This window comes from Schistosoma haematobium, chromosome ZW (genome assembly GCF_000699445.3).
Source record: "Schistosoma haematobium chromosome ZW, whole genome shotgun sequence".
In the NCBI taxonomy this organism is placed as follows: domain Eukaryota; kingdom Metazoa; phylum Platyhelminthes; class Trematoda; order Strigeidida; family Schistosomatidae; genus Schistosoma; species Schistosoma haematobium.
The window spans coordinates 45,032,772-45,054,052 of record NC_067195.1 but is presented as its reverse complement, the minus strand read 5'-3'; the positions used below and the strand labels follow the sequence as shown (position 1 = coordinate 45,054,052).

Below are 21,281 nucleotides of genomic sequence, written 5' to 3'. Positions count from 1 at the left end.
CTATTTGATTTAGCATAACGGGTCACAGTACTGTGTTCGTTGGTAAAAAGTGTTGAGAAGTAGTAAGATGTCTTCCATAAACAGCGGTATGAGGTCCAAAGAGAGAGAAAGAATATGAATTCTTCCATGTTTTATATTATTTCACACCAGCACAATATAACACAACGCAAAGATGGAGAGTATATGAACCCTACAATCAGTAGATAGAGGTTTCACTTAGGCTTCAAGTTGAGAACATTCAAGAAAAACCTTTAGTACATATGTAGCAAAATGAAGTTATTCGTAACTGAAAAAGGCTGATGAAACTTTCACAATAACTAAAATGACAAATAATTTTAGTAATTCCACTTCTCATGATCAAACTAAGCAGCAATGAACAACTGGTACTAAATCAATATTTGTATTTGTGAAACTAGAAATGAATCTTATGCTTACAATTAAGATTTTTATTTTAACAATATAATAACGGGCAAAAACTGCTTTCACAAATATAATGAGTTTAATAACACGCATAATAAGTACTTAAGCTAAACTAAATAATATACCTGCTCCTAAGGCAGATTGTATGTCAAAGAACTTAATATCATTCATTGAGTTATAAGGTGTTTAGTGAACCTAGAGTATGTTCTCCCTTTACTTTCACTTTAAATCTCGATCCTACGTTTATCAAGTTTGTAAACAGAAGGACAAAATAGCTTTGCAATATAGCTAATGTCAGTTTATCATGACAACCTTAACCCTAACTTGTAAAGCCATCTCAAAAGTCTAACTTAACTCTTAATACATAAGCCTAACCATTTTTCATTGTCGCTGGTGTTAGTTGGTGACCCTGAACCATAAAACCAACCTGATTCCTAATGTGCAAAACTTTATTTTTTTTACTGTGAAGAATAATTCGACGTACAAGGGTCGATTATTAAGATAGAAGTTATTATTCTACTGTTATAATATGGCTTTTTGCTGTTAAATGGTTTGTAACTAGGCAGCGTTACCTGACTGGCTGATAGGCAGCTCAATGTTATCAGTATATTATAATTGCGCTAATTAGTCACTGAAATAGGCTGTCACTATGTAAATCGAACTGGTGATTAAAGTATCTCAATTGTTTAAAGTTGGTTATTTAACTGCTTAAAAATCGTAAAGCTCTACACTCAACCTTGATAATACTTGATCAACAACTCCAACGAAGATATCTAGGTATTTACTAATAATCATGTACACATAAAAATTGGATAACTACTAAGACGAAGAACCGTTTAGCCTAGTAGTAAATTTATAAGATTAACCACCTGTATGCCTTTAGTAGGGTAAGCACTTAGTGATTGATTAAACATTTTATGCTATCGAGTTGTACTCGTATGCAGAATAGAAAGCAGTCTCACTATAGAATTATTATTTAAAAGGTAGGCTACCATCTAAAAAACACCATAGACGGAACATGTCATGAACCGCTGTCTACGAAGAAATTAGTAACAAAAAAAATATTTTACTACCCTACACCCCCATATGGACTTAAAATCTAATGATCACATCAGTTGAATTAAAATTTATTTCACACTACGATGCTAAAATTTCACAACAAGCAAACAAACTTAAAGCCACTAAAAGGATTACTGAATAACATGATTTCAACGCCAACTGACTGTCAATGGATATGTACAGATGTACATTGTTCAGAAAGCAACTACCCAACAAATAATTACTGTAAATATTAAGTTGGTAAAAAGTAAGTCGATGATTCATAACACTAAGCCTATTCTACAATGTGTATTACGACAAAAACCCACAATCAACATGTAGGAAGAAATAATTAAGCATTCAAAATAAAAGAGATTTTGTTTAAACACCTTCATAGTATAGTTACAGTGTCTATGGTCAAGCAACAAATTCGCCGATTTGAACATGACTTAAAATGATTCCAAATATCGCATTGCTAATAGATAGATAATAAAAATTCAGTCCTGAAATATTTTGATGAACGGATCATGTTACTAAATAGACTTTGGAAAAAGCTTTGAAATCGTTTAGATACAAATGAAGGTCGAAACATGTAGATAACTGATAACATGGATGACAGACCAGTAAATGTCAAGCCATAGTCTACAACGACAGATAGAATAGATATCATAAACAGAGAATAAAATGTTATTCATCTTATTGAGATCTATGTCAGACAACCATTGAAAATCTGGAAGCATTGGACAGCGGTTCCACCTTAGTATCGGACTCCTCAACAGTGCACTTTCACAAACCCGCGACTGGAAGTCGAAAGTAGGGCCTTCAGTCTCGTGCGTGAACTCTTAACCCCTAGACCACTGAGCCGATGCCCAATAATGCAGAAGTTTAACGCCAGGCAACTAATGATATTGCTCGACTATCTTCCATTGTATTTGGTGGGTGACTTTCTAAAAATTGACACGGTTCATTTTCTGATATGACTTCTATTATTATGTTACATGTGAGGATGTTAATTTGCTTAAGTTAACTTAATATAGTCAGTAATGTTGAAGTACACTTACTGGAATCGGTCACATATAAGACGTGGAAACCACTTAGAAATCAAGTATTGACAATATTTCACTAACCACTTCTTTTAGCCTTCTATCACACACACACAAAACCGTACACATCTGCCAATCCATTGTCCCACAAAATTTCAGTAGTTTCTCGATTTTCATTATCACAAATGTAAATTACGGATAACATAAATTGGTTAAGTTTACATGAAACCATTTACAGACCGATAAACTTAGTTTAAGTAGAAAACGACCGATTCAGTAAGTTTTAATGAGATACTAAATGGAATTATTGCGATACCTAACATATCAGCATAAATTATAATGCCTGGTCGAAATAGATATCGGACTGAATGTCAATACACATAAGTAACTTACACCTACGTCTACATAATGAACAAGTCATTCATTAAAGCATTTAGAATATAAAAAGTGATGCACTGTTTTAAGTGTTATTCAGTAAAATATGTACAAATTTATTTTTTAATAAACTTGATATATTAAGGGTATGAATAAAGTATGTTAGCCAAGTTTTAAATGAATTGGTCATTGGCTGTGACCTACGAAATGTTACAGTCACTTATGCTTTATAAATGAAATGTAGTCATGTTTATTTTGTCTTAATAGTCTTGTACGTAAGTGTGCCATTATTACTAATCAGAAAATCTTAATTTACTGATCAGCTGTTAAGTCTTTTAATATAAGTTAAATGGGAAGAGATACCAATGAATCGATCATAATCAGTTGTAAGTCTACTAGCATATTTAATCAATTGAATATTAGTTTTCAAATAATGAATACGATACCAATAGAATAGTCTTAAATTCTATCACCACTACTATTACTACTCTATCGCTTCTGTTGACATGTAAAAATTTCAAAAGTTAGCTCAACAATCAGCGAAATCTCCTTTTTATGTGAACACAAACATTCAGATGAATAATATCACTAGTCATTCACTAACAAAAATATGCACGAAAGAAAAAAGATAACCCAATATGTGAACAATACTTTGTATTCATCATATATATATATATATATATATATATATATATATATATATATATATATATATATATATATATATATATATATATATATATATATATATAGATAGATAGATAGATAGATAGATAGATAGATAGATAGATATCACACTAATATTGTCATTACCATTATTGATATTATTATTATGAACAACAAGAATGATTATGAAGAAAACAATAAGTAATGCAGGTCAATTAAAATGTTAATATGAATTTAAAACGAAAAAAGCTTATATATTCAACTTCAGAAAAAAAATTGACAGAATGCAAATAAACAAGGATGGTAATAACCATAAAAACAACAAGTGGGAGAAAGAAAAATAAAGGAAAGGAAAGTGGGAAACAACCACTGAGAACTTCCCTTTTCAGTTGTTTACTTGGCATAAATTAAAGTGCCGAATTCTCGTCTACAATTTATCTCTTAATCTACTACGAATGTTGGGTTTTGTTTATTCGAAACAAAAAAAGAAATGCAGAGACCATGGGAGAAAAAGGAGGTGAGGTAAAAGAGTAAATCTCAGTTGTTATCGTCAGATAAATTATGTGAAACCAGACATTCCTCATATTATATCTATTTATTCAACAGATTGTTTACAATAGTAACAACAGTCAAACGGTATATGAATAATTTTCCTCTATTTCACAAAGATAAATTGATAATGATAGTTTTTACTCTGTTACAGCTGATGGTTAGGCAAAATTGAATCATTTAATAGAACAGTTCTAAAATGACATTTCCTCTACTGAAGAAGGAATAAAACGAGTAATCATATCACCCTCAGTCGATTTATCCTGCATAACAGAAATGGAACTTTTACTTAGAAATACTACTACCGCTACTGTTACATGAAATAATTGATCGTTAAAAATTACTGAACTGAATCAAAAACAACGGTTACAGTGAGTCGTGTGTGTGAACGTTTGGTTGTGATTGAAAAATTGAAAAAAATTCCGTGGTTTATAACCAACATGTGTTAACAGCAATGGAGAGAAACACAAAATAGAATCAATCACATTGAGAGCAAGGTGGGAATCAAAAATCTTCAACATCGATAAGTTAGTAAGGTCGAAAATGAATTAAATTTTCCTTTGTGAGGACAGAATATTAATGTATATAGCGCATGATGACTAGGTTGGTTGTTGTTCAACAGTATCCACATTTTGTACAGTTGTGAATAAACAGAATAGAAAATTTCAAAACTAAATATTAAATATTGAGACAGAAAATAAAGAGTTGACTTTGATAAATTTTTATTTGTTTGTTATGGAAATAATCAAATATATAAGAGGACTGAACAATAATTGCTTTTTCTTTTCTCTGAGAATTATCATGTACAATCCTGAAAGTGAATAATTTTTAGGGTGAAATCGTTAGGTACAGGAACCTCCACCAGTAGGTGATGGGGGATCGCGTTGTAAATATTCATGTTGTGGATTAGATGCAACGATTTGTTCATCTTCGGTGAGCAAAAGAGATCCAGCATATGCTTTTAAAGCGTCATCCATAGCTGCAAGAAATTCTGCACGGTGAGGATATGACATTGATAATAGACCGCGAAAAGCAGAATCGAAATGACTGTCTACTGTTTCACATCTACGGGAATGATTACTGTCAATACGAGCAGAGGTAGTTAATGTTGTAAAACGACGACTAGGGGCACTTGAACGATGAAGAGTGGGAACTGAAGAACTTGAAACGGATGTTATCAATCTTGCATGATTGGAATATAGAAATGAAGGAAGGTATCGAGTTAAATCTGTATGGCGACCAAGGAGGATATTTGGTGCTACAGTTCCAGTAGGTGTAAGTGAAGCAGTATTTGAAGAATAAATAGAATGATTTCGACCAGAGGAACCACCATTTGAACCCCTACTTTCAGAAAAGCCACTATCGTTTTGTGCTCCAACTGATGCTGTTTGGCTACTGCGTGTGTTAGGTCGGCGAGAAGGAACAGCTGATGAACCGTCTTCTTCATCATCGTCGTTGTCGAAATCATCGTCGTCATCCTCAGAATTACAACGTCCTTCTTCATCTTCCTCTTCCTCTTCATCATCTTCTTTATTGACTTCCTCTACTGAAGAGTTGCACTCATCAGTGTGTTCAGAAGACTGACTTTCTGATACGGTTCCGTCAACTCGCCGTCGTCTTCGATGACGAACTCTACGTCTGATTGCATTATGACCATTGATTTCGTTGCCATGAGAGCCAGAAGAAGTATTGTCGTCAGGATCATTTATTTGGTCACCATTTGATTGTGAAGGTGAAGATCTTAAACGTTTTCCACTTTGATGCTCTATAGAAGCTTCTAGAGCTGCGACCTCCTCGTCTGCTTTAGCTATCTGTGCGGGTGTCAAGTGATAGAGTAGAAAGTGGCCAAGAGTTTGGGCTTCGACAAAGTTTTTATCTTGGAAACAACGCTGCAATGCGCGAAGACCGTGTTCGAGCGCTGGTTGAGCTGGGAGATCATGGGCCTCTGTGAAAGGTGAATAATTGAAGGAAAACAATATCTTAGTATAAGAAAAATTTCACAGTTAATGATGATGCAACTGATTAAATTTCCAAAAATTCGGAAAATGGTTAAACATCTTTAAAAATAAATTCCTTACCAAATAATAACCTGGTTAATTATTGGAAAATCAAAGACCACAATTAAAATAACGATATTGTTCACTTTGAGAAAGTCTACGTTAATCAATGAATCGGTTAGATTTATCGAATGCAAACAAGCCGTCAAAGAAGGGAATTTTAACATTAATCAAATATCCATAGCACTCATTCTTTGAACAACAATATAATAGTCACTAGAGACTTCCTCTAGGATAGATTTCAAAACGTTTTAGTAAAAACAGGAACCACTATATTCCAACTTAATGGACCAAAAATGTCGTAATCATCACCAGGCCTTAAAAGTCCTGAGCTTGATCCCATGTAATACAGTTGGTGGGAAAGGATTGATGAATCCTACCCTAAAACAAAATAGTGGTAAAATACGTTCTCTTGTTTTCAATGAATGTAAACTTAAAATTGGAAAATTTGCATAACTCATCTCACTTTACCTTGACTAAATTATATTTGTTACTACTAATATTACACAAATGTTATACTTACTTAAGACAGCACTGTTAATAACACTGGCTATAGTATCTCTCCATACTGGATCCAGTAAACCACGTAGAGGACAATCGTTTGATGTAGGTGATGGATAGGCCAATAAACTAACAGATTGCTAAATAAAATATTTTTTCAACAAAAAATATTAAAATTTAGAAATTCATAATGATGATGATAATTCTTGGCTCAAAACGAATTTATTCAGTTATTACTTAGTGAACTGTCAGAAAAAAATATATCAACACAACATATAAGTATTCCCCATAAAAGTTTTGTTTGAAAAAAAGTCATGGAGGAGAACACATAATATGGCGACTACGGCCACATTAAGTATCAACTCAGATTAGAAGCCAAGATATTTTTTACAGTTTTATGATTGAATGAAAAATAAAATCAATATCCCAGTAAGATTAACATAATTAAAATTCGATATACTAGTATTTCATGGGAAATAAAAAATGGTTGAGAAGAAATTCTCCTAAAGTACAGTTATAAATATAATGGACAAGAAATTTATTCATATGACTAACATAATCCTAATCACATTGTAAATAAAATAAATTCAGGAAGAAAAGTATTTACCGCTGGAGATATTTTTTTCCAACTTTTTTTTCGTACAAAACACTATGACCATAAATAAACAAGAAAGAAAATTTGAATAACTCACTATAAACTAAACTTTATCTTAAAAAGCTTAATAGGAACTTTTATGTGTGAAAGAATTAATGTGCATGTTCGAACTAGATGGGATATTTAATATATTACAATAACCACTTACTAGTTATTGATTATCATTATTATCATTATTATTACTATTATTATTATTATGTTAATAGATTTGGAGTCGTAGTTTGATGGTCACTGAAGTTCCAAGATATTACCTACTTTAAATCTTATGTTACCTATACTTTTGGTGTAGCGGGCACTCGGATAGTAGTAGTATCACAAGTCTTTACATTAAATTATATGTAACATAAGAAATGGCACATATATATATTGACTCAAATTACCATACTACATCAAAACAGAGATGAAATTTTCGAGACAAATTTTAGTGTAGTAGTAGAATAGATTAGGGACAGGACAATATGATACGAGGAAATTCCTTGCAAAAACTGTATGGTTTAAGGTCGAGTACATGAACAAAGTACTAGATGATTAACAATAACAGTTTTAAACAGACGAGATAAAGCACAAATAGTATATATGTAAAAAAGGTGTATCAATAAAAATTTCAAGTAATAACTGTTGTGACATTTAATTTAAACCATATGAAATCACTTTTGGTAACAATTCAGTCAGTTATCCACAAATCGACTTAAAGTGACCGTTGTTAGAAAAGAGATGATTTGGACCGATTTAGAAAATACAATTTTCAATTCATAAGTGTAAACCTTTTAGTAGACTATTGGTTTGGACTGTATTACACTTTCTTTGATCTAGCAACAACACACATTGTGTAATTGACAAATATTTACCATGATATACTCGCTGGGTTTTTTAACATGATGTATAAATATGTACTTGGGTATGAGACACATCAGATGTGAAGACTAATGATACTACCCAGTAGCCCAAACTGAAGTAGGTGAAGAGCGGTATGTATGGTGTAGCATTTAGAGTAGCTTATCTACTGAGTACAGATTCATAGATTCATTTTCAAATTAAGCTGTTGGCGTATAGCCTAGTGATATTGACGCCTCGATAATTTGACCAGAGTAGCTGAAGCCGGGTTCGAACTCCTCATCTAATTGGTTGAAAGCCAATTGCTTTAGAATCACTAAGCTATTGTTTCACTTGTTTCTAAATACATATTACGTCAGTTTACAACAGATTAGGGACTCAAAACAAAGCAAAATTCTAAATACACTAATAGATAGGTTGATAAGCTGGTTATCGATTAAATTATTGGTGTATAGAGCTGGAACAGGATGGTTTTATTTCATTTTTCATAAACAGTATCATATAAAATATTCAAGAAACAATATGTTCTAGTGTTTTATTCGTTAAACCCAACATTATTTTCTAGAATTGGAAAACATGTCAGTACAGAATGAATTCCACAGTTAAACTCATTCAAGAATCATCAAATAGAGAGTTGAAAATTCTAAGAAGTATTCTGAGATATATTAACGAAAAAAATGGGATAGACTTATTTCAGCCTACTAGACCTACAATCGTATATTTGAGATAAATTATTAAAACACAATTACATGAACATAAATTTCTCAGGAATGCCTTTGTTTCATCTTCGACCGTATCTAGAGAGCATATGGTTTTGATTCTATGATTCAGTGTTTTGACCAGGTTGCTTTTGTATTGCAGAGAAATAAAACTAAGAAAGTTTGTATATTGGCCCGTCCAAGTAGTTTTATTGTTTATGTTTCTTGTAGATGTTCGACTTACAAGGAGAAAATACGGGTCATTAAGAAGAAACATAAAAAAGAAAACCACTTGGACGGGCCAATATACAAACTTTCTTAGTTTTATTCCTTTTCAATACAAAAGCAACCTGATCAAGACACTGTATCATAGAATCAAGACCATATGCTCTCTAGATATGGTCGAAGATGAAACAAAGGTATTCTTGAGAAATTTATGTTCAGATAAATTACTCTTTAAAAGTTATTTGAATTTATATCAGGTTATATTTAATCTATATTCTAGTTAAACACTATATGTTTGATGCTGCGTAAATGAGTAAACATTTATAACGATTACTTATAGAGTGCACTAACAAAATAAATCTTTGAATTTGGGAAAATTAAAACATTCACACATTTGATGTAAGAACATAATGAAATGATTATCATTTTGATTATCTAACTAAGATATAACATTTATCAAAATATCAGTACATATGAACTTGAGAAAATAGACAAAACTGAAAATTCAGTTGAATAAGACAATATTTTCCTTAAATCATATTTTAAATAATTGCGTTATTGTATAACTAAGCATATGTAAATAATATTTTTGTAATCGATACTGTGATATTAAGTGTTATACAGATACAACTTTATGGAAATTAATGAAATAGGAGAGTGTAATCTACGCTAATACCCTCAATACGTAATAATTTTAAGCAAAGATTTTTCACCCCAATTTTAGATGACTTATCGTGTAACGCGAAACATTTCTGTCTAAGACACTACGTTTCATTTATGCTTTTTTAAATACATATTCAAATCGGTTAATAAAAACCATTCGAAAGGCTGTAATAGAGTGATTGCAAGCATATACTATTAGTCATCAATGTTTACCGTAAATCTACACAAATAACTGTATTATTTTAAGATTTAAAAACCGTATGTATTTTTTCACAGAAATTATTCTAGAAGCTTTTCAATTGGCTGCTATAGAATTTAACAAAGTTAGATGATTAAGAAGAATGACATAAACTTTCTTGAGTTTAGTAACCATTCTTACAGTTAGTAAATGTAATCAAAAATACTAACTTTTTAAGCAGCTACAAGAAAATCCTGGTGAATAAGTCAGTTGGTTAGTCAATGTGGAACCTAATACGAAAGTGTATTAGCCCATGTCCTCATATTACATCAACACATGATGAAATTAATGTAACAAATAGTAAAGAAGTTTAAATAATGTGGTGAAAAAGACTGACCATTGAGAATATAGTCCGCGAAAATAGAGTGAAAAGGTATATATGGAGTGCTAAAACCCAAAATACAGAAGATAAGAAGCAAATGCATCTATCCCATGTCACTCATTCTTCAATCGCTAGTCGTAGTTACCGCGCAAATTCCATTTCCGTGGTTTGGATCTACCAACAGTCACGAACTTTATAGATTGCTTTCGTCTTGGTTTTCATGCTCCCAGCTTCTTTCAAACTTACTTCTACAACAGCTGAAACTACACGTCAAGGTGATTGGTGGTTGGTTAGCTTGTATCCCAAACACCTTGACTGATGAAGATTCACAAGGGCACCAATCGATCTCCGATCTTAGTCCAGTACCCTATTTTAAACCTCAGAATTGTGTACTCGGTCCCACATTACGCAAGCGATGCTTTGAAAACATCAATGATTAAAAACCTGTAGCCTATACATATCTTTTACTTTGATATGACATGTTTCACAGCTATACGGTTTACTCACAATTTGGTTGAAGGACAGATAGATCATCGCCTACTCCACAAATGAGTTGGTAAAAGCTAGTGGAGCTTTCCGATTATGAGCTAAGATTTCGTCATACATTAACATTACAGGGCTGATGAAACTTGTAAGAAAATTGAATTAGTCAACATACTCAACTACTTCAATCCCTGAAATCAATCTGGGCGATAATTCAGACCAGTGCTGAGGCTACATTTATTACTTGGAGGGAGAGATCATCCTAAATATGCTTTGATTGTTGCTCAAAGTGATCAGAAAACTCCGCATTTTGTAAGCATCTTCATCGAAGAGGACTACATCACATGAGTGTTTCTAAGTCAACGAGTGGATCTTCTGGTAGGAAATTAATTGCTGAGAACTTAGACGATGAGAACGCCACCTCCATAATAATTTCTTTGACAAAAGTGGAGAAAGAGGGCAACCCCGATGAACACTTGAATTTGGCTATTTTGGAAACAATTCACCATAAGCTTTTACTCGACCGATAAAAGTTGAGTAGAGATCCTTCACAAGATTTATTTGCTTCGCTGATGCAGTTTTTAGTGACACAATGCCCCAGAACCTGTTTGTCAACAGTTTAATACCGTCTTAAGGTCAAGAAATACAACCAAATTCGGGCGTCCTTAATAATGATTTTCTAAAACCCGATGAGGGGTAAATATTGACCAGCGCATACATGTCCAGGTCAGGAGTCAGTTTAGTTTCCCCAAGTTCGCTGTTTACGAGCTTTAGATATGTGTCGGATGATTAGAGAGATTAATGTTCAAGATTCTTCATTCATCAAATCTATCATATGGAAGCAACTATAAAAGATATAGAAATAAGTTTGTCATTCCAAGAATCCGACGAAGACACATAGGTTACTGTAAAAACTAAAATTGGTCGAGGAAATGAATGAAAAGCTGAAGTAGGTGAGTAGAGAGAATAATGATAAAGAAAAGCGACTCAATGAATAGATTCTCAACTAATAACCTCACCTGTAGTAAACGTTCAGTTTCTAAAGATAAACCACCTGTTTTTGCTCGAACTTGTCTAACTAAGTTTACAAGCGATCGACCAAATTGAACATGTCTTAGCAAGCATCGCATTTCATCATCAGTGTCCAATTCGGAATTCGCAGATAAATTGAAAGAAACATCTTCTGTTGGCTTAGATGTTGATCCCGCAGAGGACATTCCATTATCGGCATCCATTCCTGAAGGTACATATGACCCATTACTAGACAGTTTGGATTTTGAATTGGTATGGGGCAAAAGAATGTCAATACACACACCTGTATCATCATCAACTCCAAAACCGTCGTCATCCTCTTCGTCTTCAACATCAGCCGTTTCCAAATCATCAAGTTCTGTAAACAGATTGCAATCCTGATCTACTTTGGTTTTTTGTCCCACCACTTTAACTGCATTTTCTAGAGAAGGCGCTTTGAGTACGTTTTCTGAATCTACATCCATTGACAAGGGCGGTAGGCCATTCTCAACTATCTAAAGCAAAGATTACATGGATAAAAAATTTACAAAAGGAACTTTGCAGGGGAAAAGTATATGATAAAAGGAAATAATAAACGATTAGTTACCTACTTTATACTCAGCAAGTAAATGTCCAAAACCTAGAAAGTAATAAGTCAGGTATAGATCAGCTCTACAAATTGATTATAAATGTATCTGTGGAGTAACGATTTTTATGTAATCTATATGGGGATGATGTCCCCTATTCGAAAATCCTTCCACCAAATTAAACTTCACAGATAGCACGAATGTTGCTAAATCCTAGTATTTGGAACATCATGAGTAGTCAGGAAATAAACTTTTGGATGTGTTTCTCGTTTCGATAAATGATTCTGCAGGACAACTAGGCGTTGATGATTACAACAACAATAGAAAGTAGAGTTAGATTTCCTAGCTATGTGTTAAGAAAGCTTAAACATAGCTTACCTAAACGTGGTATTTCGGTTAGAGTACGAATAAGTTGTCAAAAGATTAGCAGCAGTCAACTAATATCAACGATTATAGATAATGACTGGTGGTCTGAATCCTATGATGATAAATCTACCTAGTGCCACCCGCCATACTGTAAACGACTTATTACTCTATAAATTATCTTTCACGTATTTACTACTTCCTTTAGCTTCTCACTAACGTTAGTGGCGACTTAGAGTGATACATATATAAACCCATAACTTATATGGATAGAGACTAATCCTACAAGGTGTGATGTTTTCTTGTCAGTAGCGTTTCTGGTACTAATCGCAATTAAAGCAGCGTAATTTAAGTGACATAAGAATCATAAATGTTCTATGTAAAAGATTTTTGATAATTAAACAGCTTTAATCTTCAATGGAAAACTGTTTTAAGTTATACTGAACATAAACTTTATATATTTCTTGATAAAGAAATTTTTCGCTGTCACGCTTGTGTCATTTAGGATCAAAGGAATAATTAAAAAAACGATTTTATTCAGAGATTTGACACAAAAGAATAAACATACCATCTGAACAGAATTAGAGGTATCTTGAGATAACTTATCCGGTTTATTAGTTACACAACACCCTGAACCAACATGAAGAGACCCAGACACTCTCTGAACTTTTGGCGGAGCTGTAGTTGAATTGGAATCGTTTAAATCACTTCCTGAGTTGGATGTATGACTACGACCACGTCTGACAGCATGACGACGCATCTGGACAGAAATTATTGATGAAGATTACTTGATACATGATAAAAAGTGGATAGTTTTTTTTCTAAAAATCTCGAGTGAAATAATTAATAACTGGAATAATTTATTGGAAATTGAATCCAAGCTTTTTGAAGATCAGGGAAGTAATCTGAATTTAGTGGTTATAGAATACTGAATCAAAGGCAAGTTTATCCGTGATTTGGTAAACCAGAAAGGTAAGGTTAAGAAATCTTAAACCTATTTAAACTGTAACAAAATATCTGTAGCTAAGAACAGCTCTTCCAGCCGTCACAGTTTATAAATGAAAAAACTCTAAACTGTTGATTAAGTTAACTAAACCGTGAATTACTGATACTTCAAAATCATATTAAAGGATAAATAACGTAATTAAAATAAATACAGAAAGTGTGACAGGATGAATAATAACAATATTGTTTATATTTATGTATTTATAATATGAAAATACTATAAGGTACTAAGGTATGTACCATACGAAGTAATTTTACGGAGAGAATATAGAAAACTTTTTGATAAACCTGAGAAGAGTCTGTATCAGAGCATACAATAAAAATAAGAACAAAAGCCTTTACCCATACCAAAAGTGAATTCTACTGCTGATGGAAAAAATAGAAAAATACAGTCAGATAGCAACCGTTTTTATGTCTGATCAAGTCTAAAGCTACTGAGTTGTAAAATTACTAAGAATAACCGATTAGTCCTGATAAAATAATTTGCGCTAATTTACAATAATTGTACCTCAATACTGTATAAGTTCTTTTATTCAATTTGTTATTGATACAGGTGATTAAAATCTAACGCAAGATTCTATTCTAATTTGTATAACAATCTCGATTCTCTATAAGGAGTTTGGAAGAATATTTAGATGAACAAAATACACTATTTTATACAAGAAAGGTTAGTAGCATATGCTTCTACGGATTTTTATTAAAATCATTCAAGACGATGACACCTACTCCCTTTGAGTCAATGGAAAGGTCTAGTTTTCAAAGCGGGTAGGGAAAGTTATGGGCTTGGGACATTAAGGTTTCTGTAAATAGAATGAACTGTATTTAACGTAAAAACAGAAACGTGAAATTACCATTTCAATTAACTGCCGACAACGAAGCTGAACTAGTAGTTCTGGACAACGCTCAAGAACTTGGGGATAGAAGCGATTTAGAGTAGCAGCAGCTCTCCCATATTGGCATCGTCGGCACAATGCTCGCAATCGTCTTCGGTGCAGCATGCTTGCAATGCCAGGGAGTTGACCTAAATGAGATTTCGTAATTTCTGGAGCTAAACAAGAACTATCACTATGACGGCGCTGGAGTACAGAAGGATTAGACTCCTTGTACGTTACATCCGAATTTACATCAACATTCGTTTCGGATGAACTAGATACTAAATTTGACCGACTCGATATCTTTTCATTGAAAATCTGTATTTGATCTTTTTGAAATTCTGAATTCTGAACAGAGGATGCGAGGTTGGACCAATAAGAAAATGCTTTGGCTGTTGCAACGTAACCATGATGAACGAGGTATCCAGATACAAGCCTGTGGTCGAGAATAAAAACAATCCTAATATATAGTAAGCTACCGACACAATCTAAAAATTAACGCGAAATGAATATGCCTATTAATTAATATAGTGACTGAGGATTATCTATCAGGTGCTAGAATGTATTTCCAAATACTATTATTACCCATACCACATCATTGAACATATTGAGTTTTGTACGCACAAAACTACAAAAGACCAATTTCCAAAGGTATATAATAAACGTTAAGTTGGTGATTTAAAATCACCAACCTGGGATCTTCAAAATCATCACCCAAAGTCATCTTACTGTATCGTCAATTACTTCTGCCAACCGAAAGACCTTGACATACTTCATGAAAAACACTTACAGAACATCCTAAGCGAAACGAAATGTTAGTTATGTAGTTTATAGCTAACATGGGTTTGTAAGCGATCAGTAATAAATTAACTGCCTTTCGAACACACGATATAATACTTTCCTATGTTTGATGCGAATGTCAAGAATATTCATAAAAATGGATAGTTATATTCAATCACTGAGCGATAAGGAACTAAGGAATAAATGATGTGTCTACCAGCCGAACTCGGTGAGTCCCAACGGAGAGTGGTCGCTTAGTACTTAAGGAGTTCGACTTCCGACCACTCTTTACTTACTTAAGGTTGGAAAACGGAATAATATCATTAGAGTTTGGATTATACCTAAGTAACTGAAGAATGAATTAATTAACATCAGTTCGAGTTTTCAGACCACATACATTAACAATTATCAAGACAAATCCCAGAGCAAGGAGTAGTAATAGTATCAGTGCCAGTAGAAAAGATAAGGTGTATACAAGAAAATGAAATTTGAGGCTTAGGTTCTAAGGAAAGACAAAGATTGGGTGTACCTGCAGCATTTCGATTGACTCTAAGCCATATTACCCAATGTTTTAACCACTAGTTATGAAAACTGCGTGGGCCACAATTAGGTAGTTTGCATTTACCAACATGGCTCAGTCTAACTGACAATTAGTTCATGGACCGATGCCACTTCTTCTTTAGACGCCACTAACTTTTTTACAGCCTACTCCTACACCAGACGAAATCGCCCATCTATGATAAACATTGGTTTTTAGAGAGAAAACTACTTACATCTATTTTAATCGGCATTTATATTTGCAAAACCAGAATATTTTTTAGTGGTCCTCAGCGTAACAGTATCTTTAGATCATTTTTACTACTTCTTAGTCATATAAAATTAGAATTGTTATGAAAATCATTGTTTTTATTTAACACGATGATGATGACTTACTCTTTTATTTTTATTCCAGCAAAATCTTCTTTACATGTACGCTCAATCAGTTTGTTTTCACGAGATATGCGTTCCGTCTTAAGATGGTTTTCAAAAGCAAAATAAAAAGGATGTTGTCCAAAATTGGTAGTTACTCGAACTCCACGACCCTGTAGCCCTATAGTGGGAAACAAACGTGTACCAGCACCAACCTAAAAATGTTAAAATAAATAACTTTTGAGAAAATTCGACACAATGATCACTAGATCAATACCTTATGGTACAGTGATTTACTGAGTAACAGCAACACTAATTTGCAAATTTCACATTGATTTGTTAACAATAATCTGTACTGATACGTATATTCCAAACCAAACAGAATAAAACGAAGACAACAGAGACGCCTAACCTTGTGGATAACTCTTAACTCAGCCAGTCACAAAGTACAACCTGGTACGTATATACATCGGTTCAAGTTTCCATACCTCATTACCACAGAGACGAAATGGTCAGGCCAAATCCCAGAATAGTAGAGACAGTAACAATATCAATAGTAATAGAAAAGATTGGTCACCGACAATTTGATTCAAGAAAATATGGATTAGTGAAATAAAAACAAAGGAATTTATGAGATAAAGAATCGAATGTGTGGAAAACCGTAACGTCTTGAGGAAATACTTCTGACTAGTTTGACTTTTTACCTAGACAGTTAGTGAAAATCTCTAGTTTCAAAATAGTTTGATCAAAAAATGATATCAGAAGGAGAATTGTCGGAAAGCAAGCAGCACTAATAGTTGTGTAGTTTGTGGTGCATAGCCATGAACCCACACAGAGCGGTGTTGCACTTCGGATGGGTCTACTCTTTATCTTTATTTACATCCCGAACTACCTATCACTTTGCACACTTGCTGTTTTACTTCGTTTATTTGTTTTAGGTAGATCCTTTGTTCTGCTGATGAAACTTGTTGCAACTGCATAAAATATTAGACTTTGTGATCTACTTTCTAATTTACACAAAACAATGTAAGAACTTATATATAATAACTTAGTTCACTTTTTGAGTATCATGCTGCATGTGTAGTTCAGTATATTGTGAGAAGTAAAAAGTTTTTATTGTTTAACGTCTACAATACACAACTTACTGGAACTTTTCCTTCAAAAGCTTTACCTAAAAAGATGCCATTGCGAGTGAAGAACAAGCTTTGTGAAAGGAAATCAACACCACAACCAATGATATCGTTTTCATTGAAGCGAGGACCGAACTTTGTTGACAATGTGGGTGAGCCATGATAAACACAACCATCTGATTGGTAGCCAAATGAATTGTTTTCAGAACCTGAAATTGAAAAACTCAGTAAGCGCCAGCTTTTAGTAAGGAAAAAATAAGCTAAGGAACTTGCGGAAGCGCTAATCACTTTATGTACCCTACACTAGGTGATTCAGGCGTATGTGAATAAATGATGAGAAACAGAAAAAGACAGATACCAAGCAAAACGTTATTTGTAGTAACATTAACAATACCAGTATTATTACTGTGACAAAAAGGTGGTACAGTAGATCAAACGATGAGTAGGAGCGTTGACATATTTGAGCAAATTATCCCCGGAAAAACATGAATTTAAATTATCGTTGGTCATCATGCCGTTCACTAATAACAGGAGTTGATGCCTAAGTGGATTTACGGCATTTTACAGTAAATATAAATCTAAAGTAAAAAGAACAATTAACAAGGAATCAGATGGGAATATGACCACGAAAAAAAGAGAACAATTAGCGCTTCGGTTATATGGCACACTATTTGGATGTGTACTTATGCTTCGCAAAACTAAATTAGTGCTTTTAGTGGGGTCAAATACTAATTAGAAACTGTCCGACTGTAAAATTTAAGCAACGCCAGATCTACTTTTTTAAAATAGGTATCTTAGGGGTCATATTTGAAATGTTTTTTGATAAGGCTTATGAATTGGTGAAAGAAAAGGGTTTCTAGATAAAAAGGGCACAGCAGTAATATTAAGCTTTTAGACATGTGTAGGATTGTATCAATAACTACCAAGATATGGGTTTAATTCTGAGACAAAAAATAACCACATTGTCTTTGTCTAAATTCGTCTTCTATTTATGGATCATACAATTTCGAAGCACATATTTTGAAACACATCTACGGTGCATAATAACTTTGATTATGCTAGAAATATTGTTTGACTCACGCTTATTTAGGACGTAGTGTACTTTGCGGAATTTTCCAAAGTTGTCAATGAGATGTTAGGATTATACACACAGAACTAGAACAATAGTGAAGCTAAGTTTTAGGTTTCTGATTGGACATTCCCTTGCATTTGTAAGAAGAGGTGAAAAGCTTTACGATAGGTTTCCTTGAACCTCGTGGCAAGAATTGAAGTACGTAGGAAGGGATGCGTTAGCAAGTTAAATAGTCCTTCCTGATATTACAGTATTCAAATGCGATTTAGGTTATTTGAATTGACTGGATGTACGTCCAATAAAAATGCCTTTTCCTTGAAAACAGTTAAGCATACCTACACGACTATTCAGAATATAGCATCTGATCATTAACAAGAAGACTTCCTTCAGCGGTACTAATAAACCCATTGTGAACACCGAATTTAATTGCTTCGATGGAATTATCCCTACTAAAGTGAGACCACTTCTAATTACTGGAGTCTGAAATCCATTTATCTGGAAATGAATTTTCGATTCAACACCATTGACAGAGACAATTCAGTAGGCAGGTTATACTTAAATAAGTGAGATGTAGCAGCGAAATATTAGTTATGCCACGTAATCCAGTAACTGCATACAAAAATGACTTTATGGTGCAACTTAAGCCTTTCAATTTCAATGTGAATAAGAACCACATTCAACTTCGTTACGGAGCATACACTTCAAAGCCGTTAACGATTTTCGAAAAACACTCCCATAAGTAGTCCTGTTCTATTACATGAACTACATGAAAAAGATAGTTGGGTAATAGATTTGGCAGTGAAGTAGTAGTGATACTGAAAATCAACGTGAAATACTGAATTAAATTGGACAGAACAAGCAAACTGCTGACATACCCGGAAATTTATTGAGGCTGGAAGTCTTCATTGAGACCCCAACAGACAGACAACTAGGAAGAAACCCAGGAGTGAAAGATAATAGCCAATTACCCATTAGAACCCTTGTTAAGCAGCGTTATTTCGAAGTAATATATTCCAGTTGTCAGAGGAATAGACGCATCTGAACGGACACAAGCTGCTTCCTGACCACTATAACTACTATCTGAAAATAAAAATAACCTATTCCGAATTTCAAAAGACCATTGCGTTCATTAAATCCGCTACTAAAAGACACAGTAAGTGCGAAATGAGATAATCTCAATGATCGCGATCGATCCTTAACATTCCAACACCTAGGTAATTTCTGGAAATCTGGCGACAAATAACTGCTTTTATAAAATTTTAGCCAGAAGCTATCGAAATCCTTCGTTAGTTTATCATATCCATTTGGGAGCGCCATTTTGACACAGACAGCTGATCTCGGTAAAAGGCGCCAAATGAGTTTACCACTGGTACGTAATTTGAAAATTCGTACCTAGCATGACAAAATAGCTAACCGCAATTTTTCATTCTTTTATGTATTATTACGAAATTGAATATTTTACGAAATTTTTACCAAATTTTTATGCTAATCTGTGCTTTGTTATCATCCGTAGGCCATTACTTTAACCCTATTTTTTTAAACAGAAACACTGCTTGAATTCCATTTTGAACAGTTTTTCTAGTTAGAATTGTTCCAACTAATCGTTTCATTCTTGGGCTTGTTGTGAAACTCACATATCTCCAGACGACGTGTTCACAATTTCGGTTGATATTATTGAAGTGATAATAAATCTTATTACGCCCTATAAAAACATCCACCTGATTTCGAACTTTTGGTTTTGCTTTTTTAGGTACGAGGTGGGACTTTTGTTTGTGATGATTGATGAAAACTGGTAAATCATTGATAAACAGTAATAGTTACCAGATGAGATGAACCATATAAATTGGAATGTAGATGGTTGCATTCTGTAAGTTGTAGTTGCACCTGGTCGGAATGAGCAGCGAAAGGTGAAAGCATTGAGCTAAACTTCTCATAGCAGTTGATTTAATGTGTCTCGGAATTTACTTCTTCCATCAATTCCGCGCATCGTTAACCAGTATGAAGCAACGAAACCAGTTTTTGGTGATCAGTTTAGTGGCTCATATGCGGAGATGTATGAGGGTGGGAGAGCTCTGTTTTTACTTGAAATGCATTGTGCCTTGCCAGCACTGAACAAAAACCTTACGCCATAGAATATCTCGACTCCCTTGAAGGTTTGGGTAGATAATTCCACTCAGCTCAGGAGACAAGAACCACTGAACTTCTTCCACAGGAACATTGACTGTCGACGATGTAGTTGCCAAAAAAGGATTAGAGGAAAAGAAAACCAGTCATTTTGCTTTCGGGTGAGTTTTGGTACCATGCTTAATGCTCTAAAAGATTGCACACGCATTCACAGATTGACAACGCTTTTACACACGAAAGTCTTTGACTGAAGTATACCAACTCAGTCAAATAAGAAACAGGGAATGAATGAATTCGAAGATACATATGGAAAACTATATGTCGAGAAGTGTTTGGTCTAAGCTGACTATTAGTTTCAAGGGATACGTAGCACAGCGTACCCACTCGTAATCTGGTGTAGATGCATGACCAGTCACCTTAAGCCAGGTGTGTCCAGTAAAACTAACGGGGTCAGCATCACTGTCCAGGACATACATAGGTATTTATTCTGGGGATTTATTCACAACTACAGCTCACTCCCCCCTAGTGGGCTAGAGATGACCCCGAAACGTGGTCATCAAGACGTATAAACCCAACGAGCCTGTCGTTTATAAACTTTCCCCTTATATATTATGTTCGGTAGCGTCTGATCGTCTTTCCTCATTATGAGAGGTCATGTGTT

General features: G+C 33.9%; 1 protein-coding gene across 2 annotated transcripts; it reads right to left on the bottom strand.

The window, feature by feature from the left end:
- Window positions 1-3,521: 3,521 nt before the first annotated feature.
- On the bottom strand, window positions 3,522-20,119 carry RANBP9_1 (Ran-binding protein 9). Of its 2 annotated transcripts, XM_051211533.1 has the most exons (10): window positions 19,615-20,119; window positions 19,465-19,576; window positions 19,372-19,424; window positions 17,440-17,633; window positions 16,319-16,509; window positions 14,585-15,041; window positions 13,297-13,488; window positions 11,787-12,293; window positions 6,672-6,789; window positions 3,522-6,036 (listed from the first exon to the last, which is right to left on the bottom strand). In XM_051211533.1, exons 1-10 carry the CDS (start codon window positions 19,811-19,813, stop codon window positions 4,934-4,936), a joined length of 3,126 nt encoding a protein of 1,041 aa, XP_051071600.1. In that variant the 5' UTR covers window positions 19,814-20,119; the 3' UTR covers window positions 3,522-4,933. The 2 variants fall into 2 exon arrangements, with proteins under 2 accessions (XP_051071600.1, XP_051071601.1); XM_051211534.1 differs by having other exon boundaries at window positions 3,522-12,293; window positions 16,319-19,424.
- Between the last annotated feature and the right edge of the window lie 1,162 nt (window positions 20,120-21,281).

What these genes read in the sequence shown, in the direction of transcription:
- RANBP9_1 (XM_051211533.1), bottom strand. Translation starts at nt 19,813, where the DNA reads ATGGCGCTCCCAAATGGATATGATAAACTAACGAAGGATTTCGATAGC. An exon ending in CTTTTGAAGGAAAAGTTCCA is followed by an intron (nt 16,510 to 17,439) that starts GTAAGTTGTGTA and finishes TAACATTTTTAG; the next exon opens with GTTGGTGCTGGTACACGTTT. An exon ending in TATTAACAGTGCTGTCTTAA is followed by an intron (nt 6,037 to 6,671) that starts GTAAGTATAACA and finishes CACCTTTCACAG; the next exon opens with AGGCCCATGATCTCCCAGCT.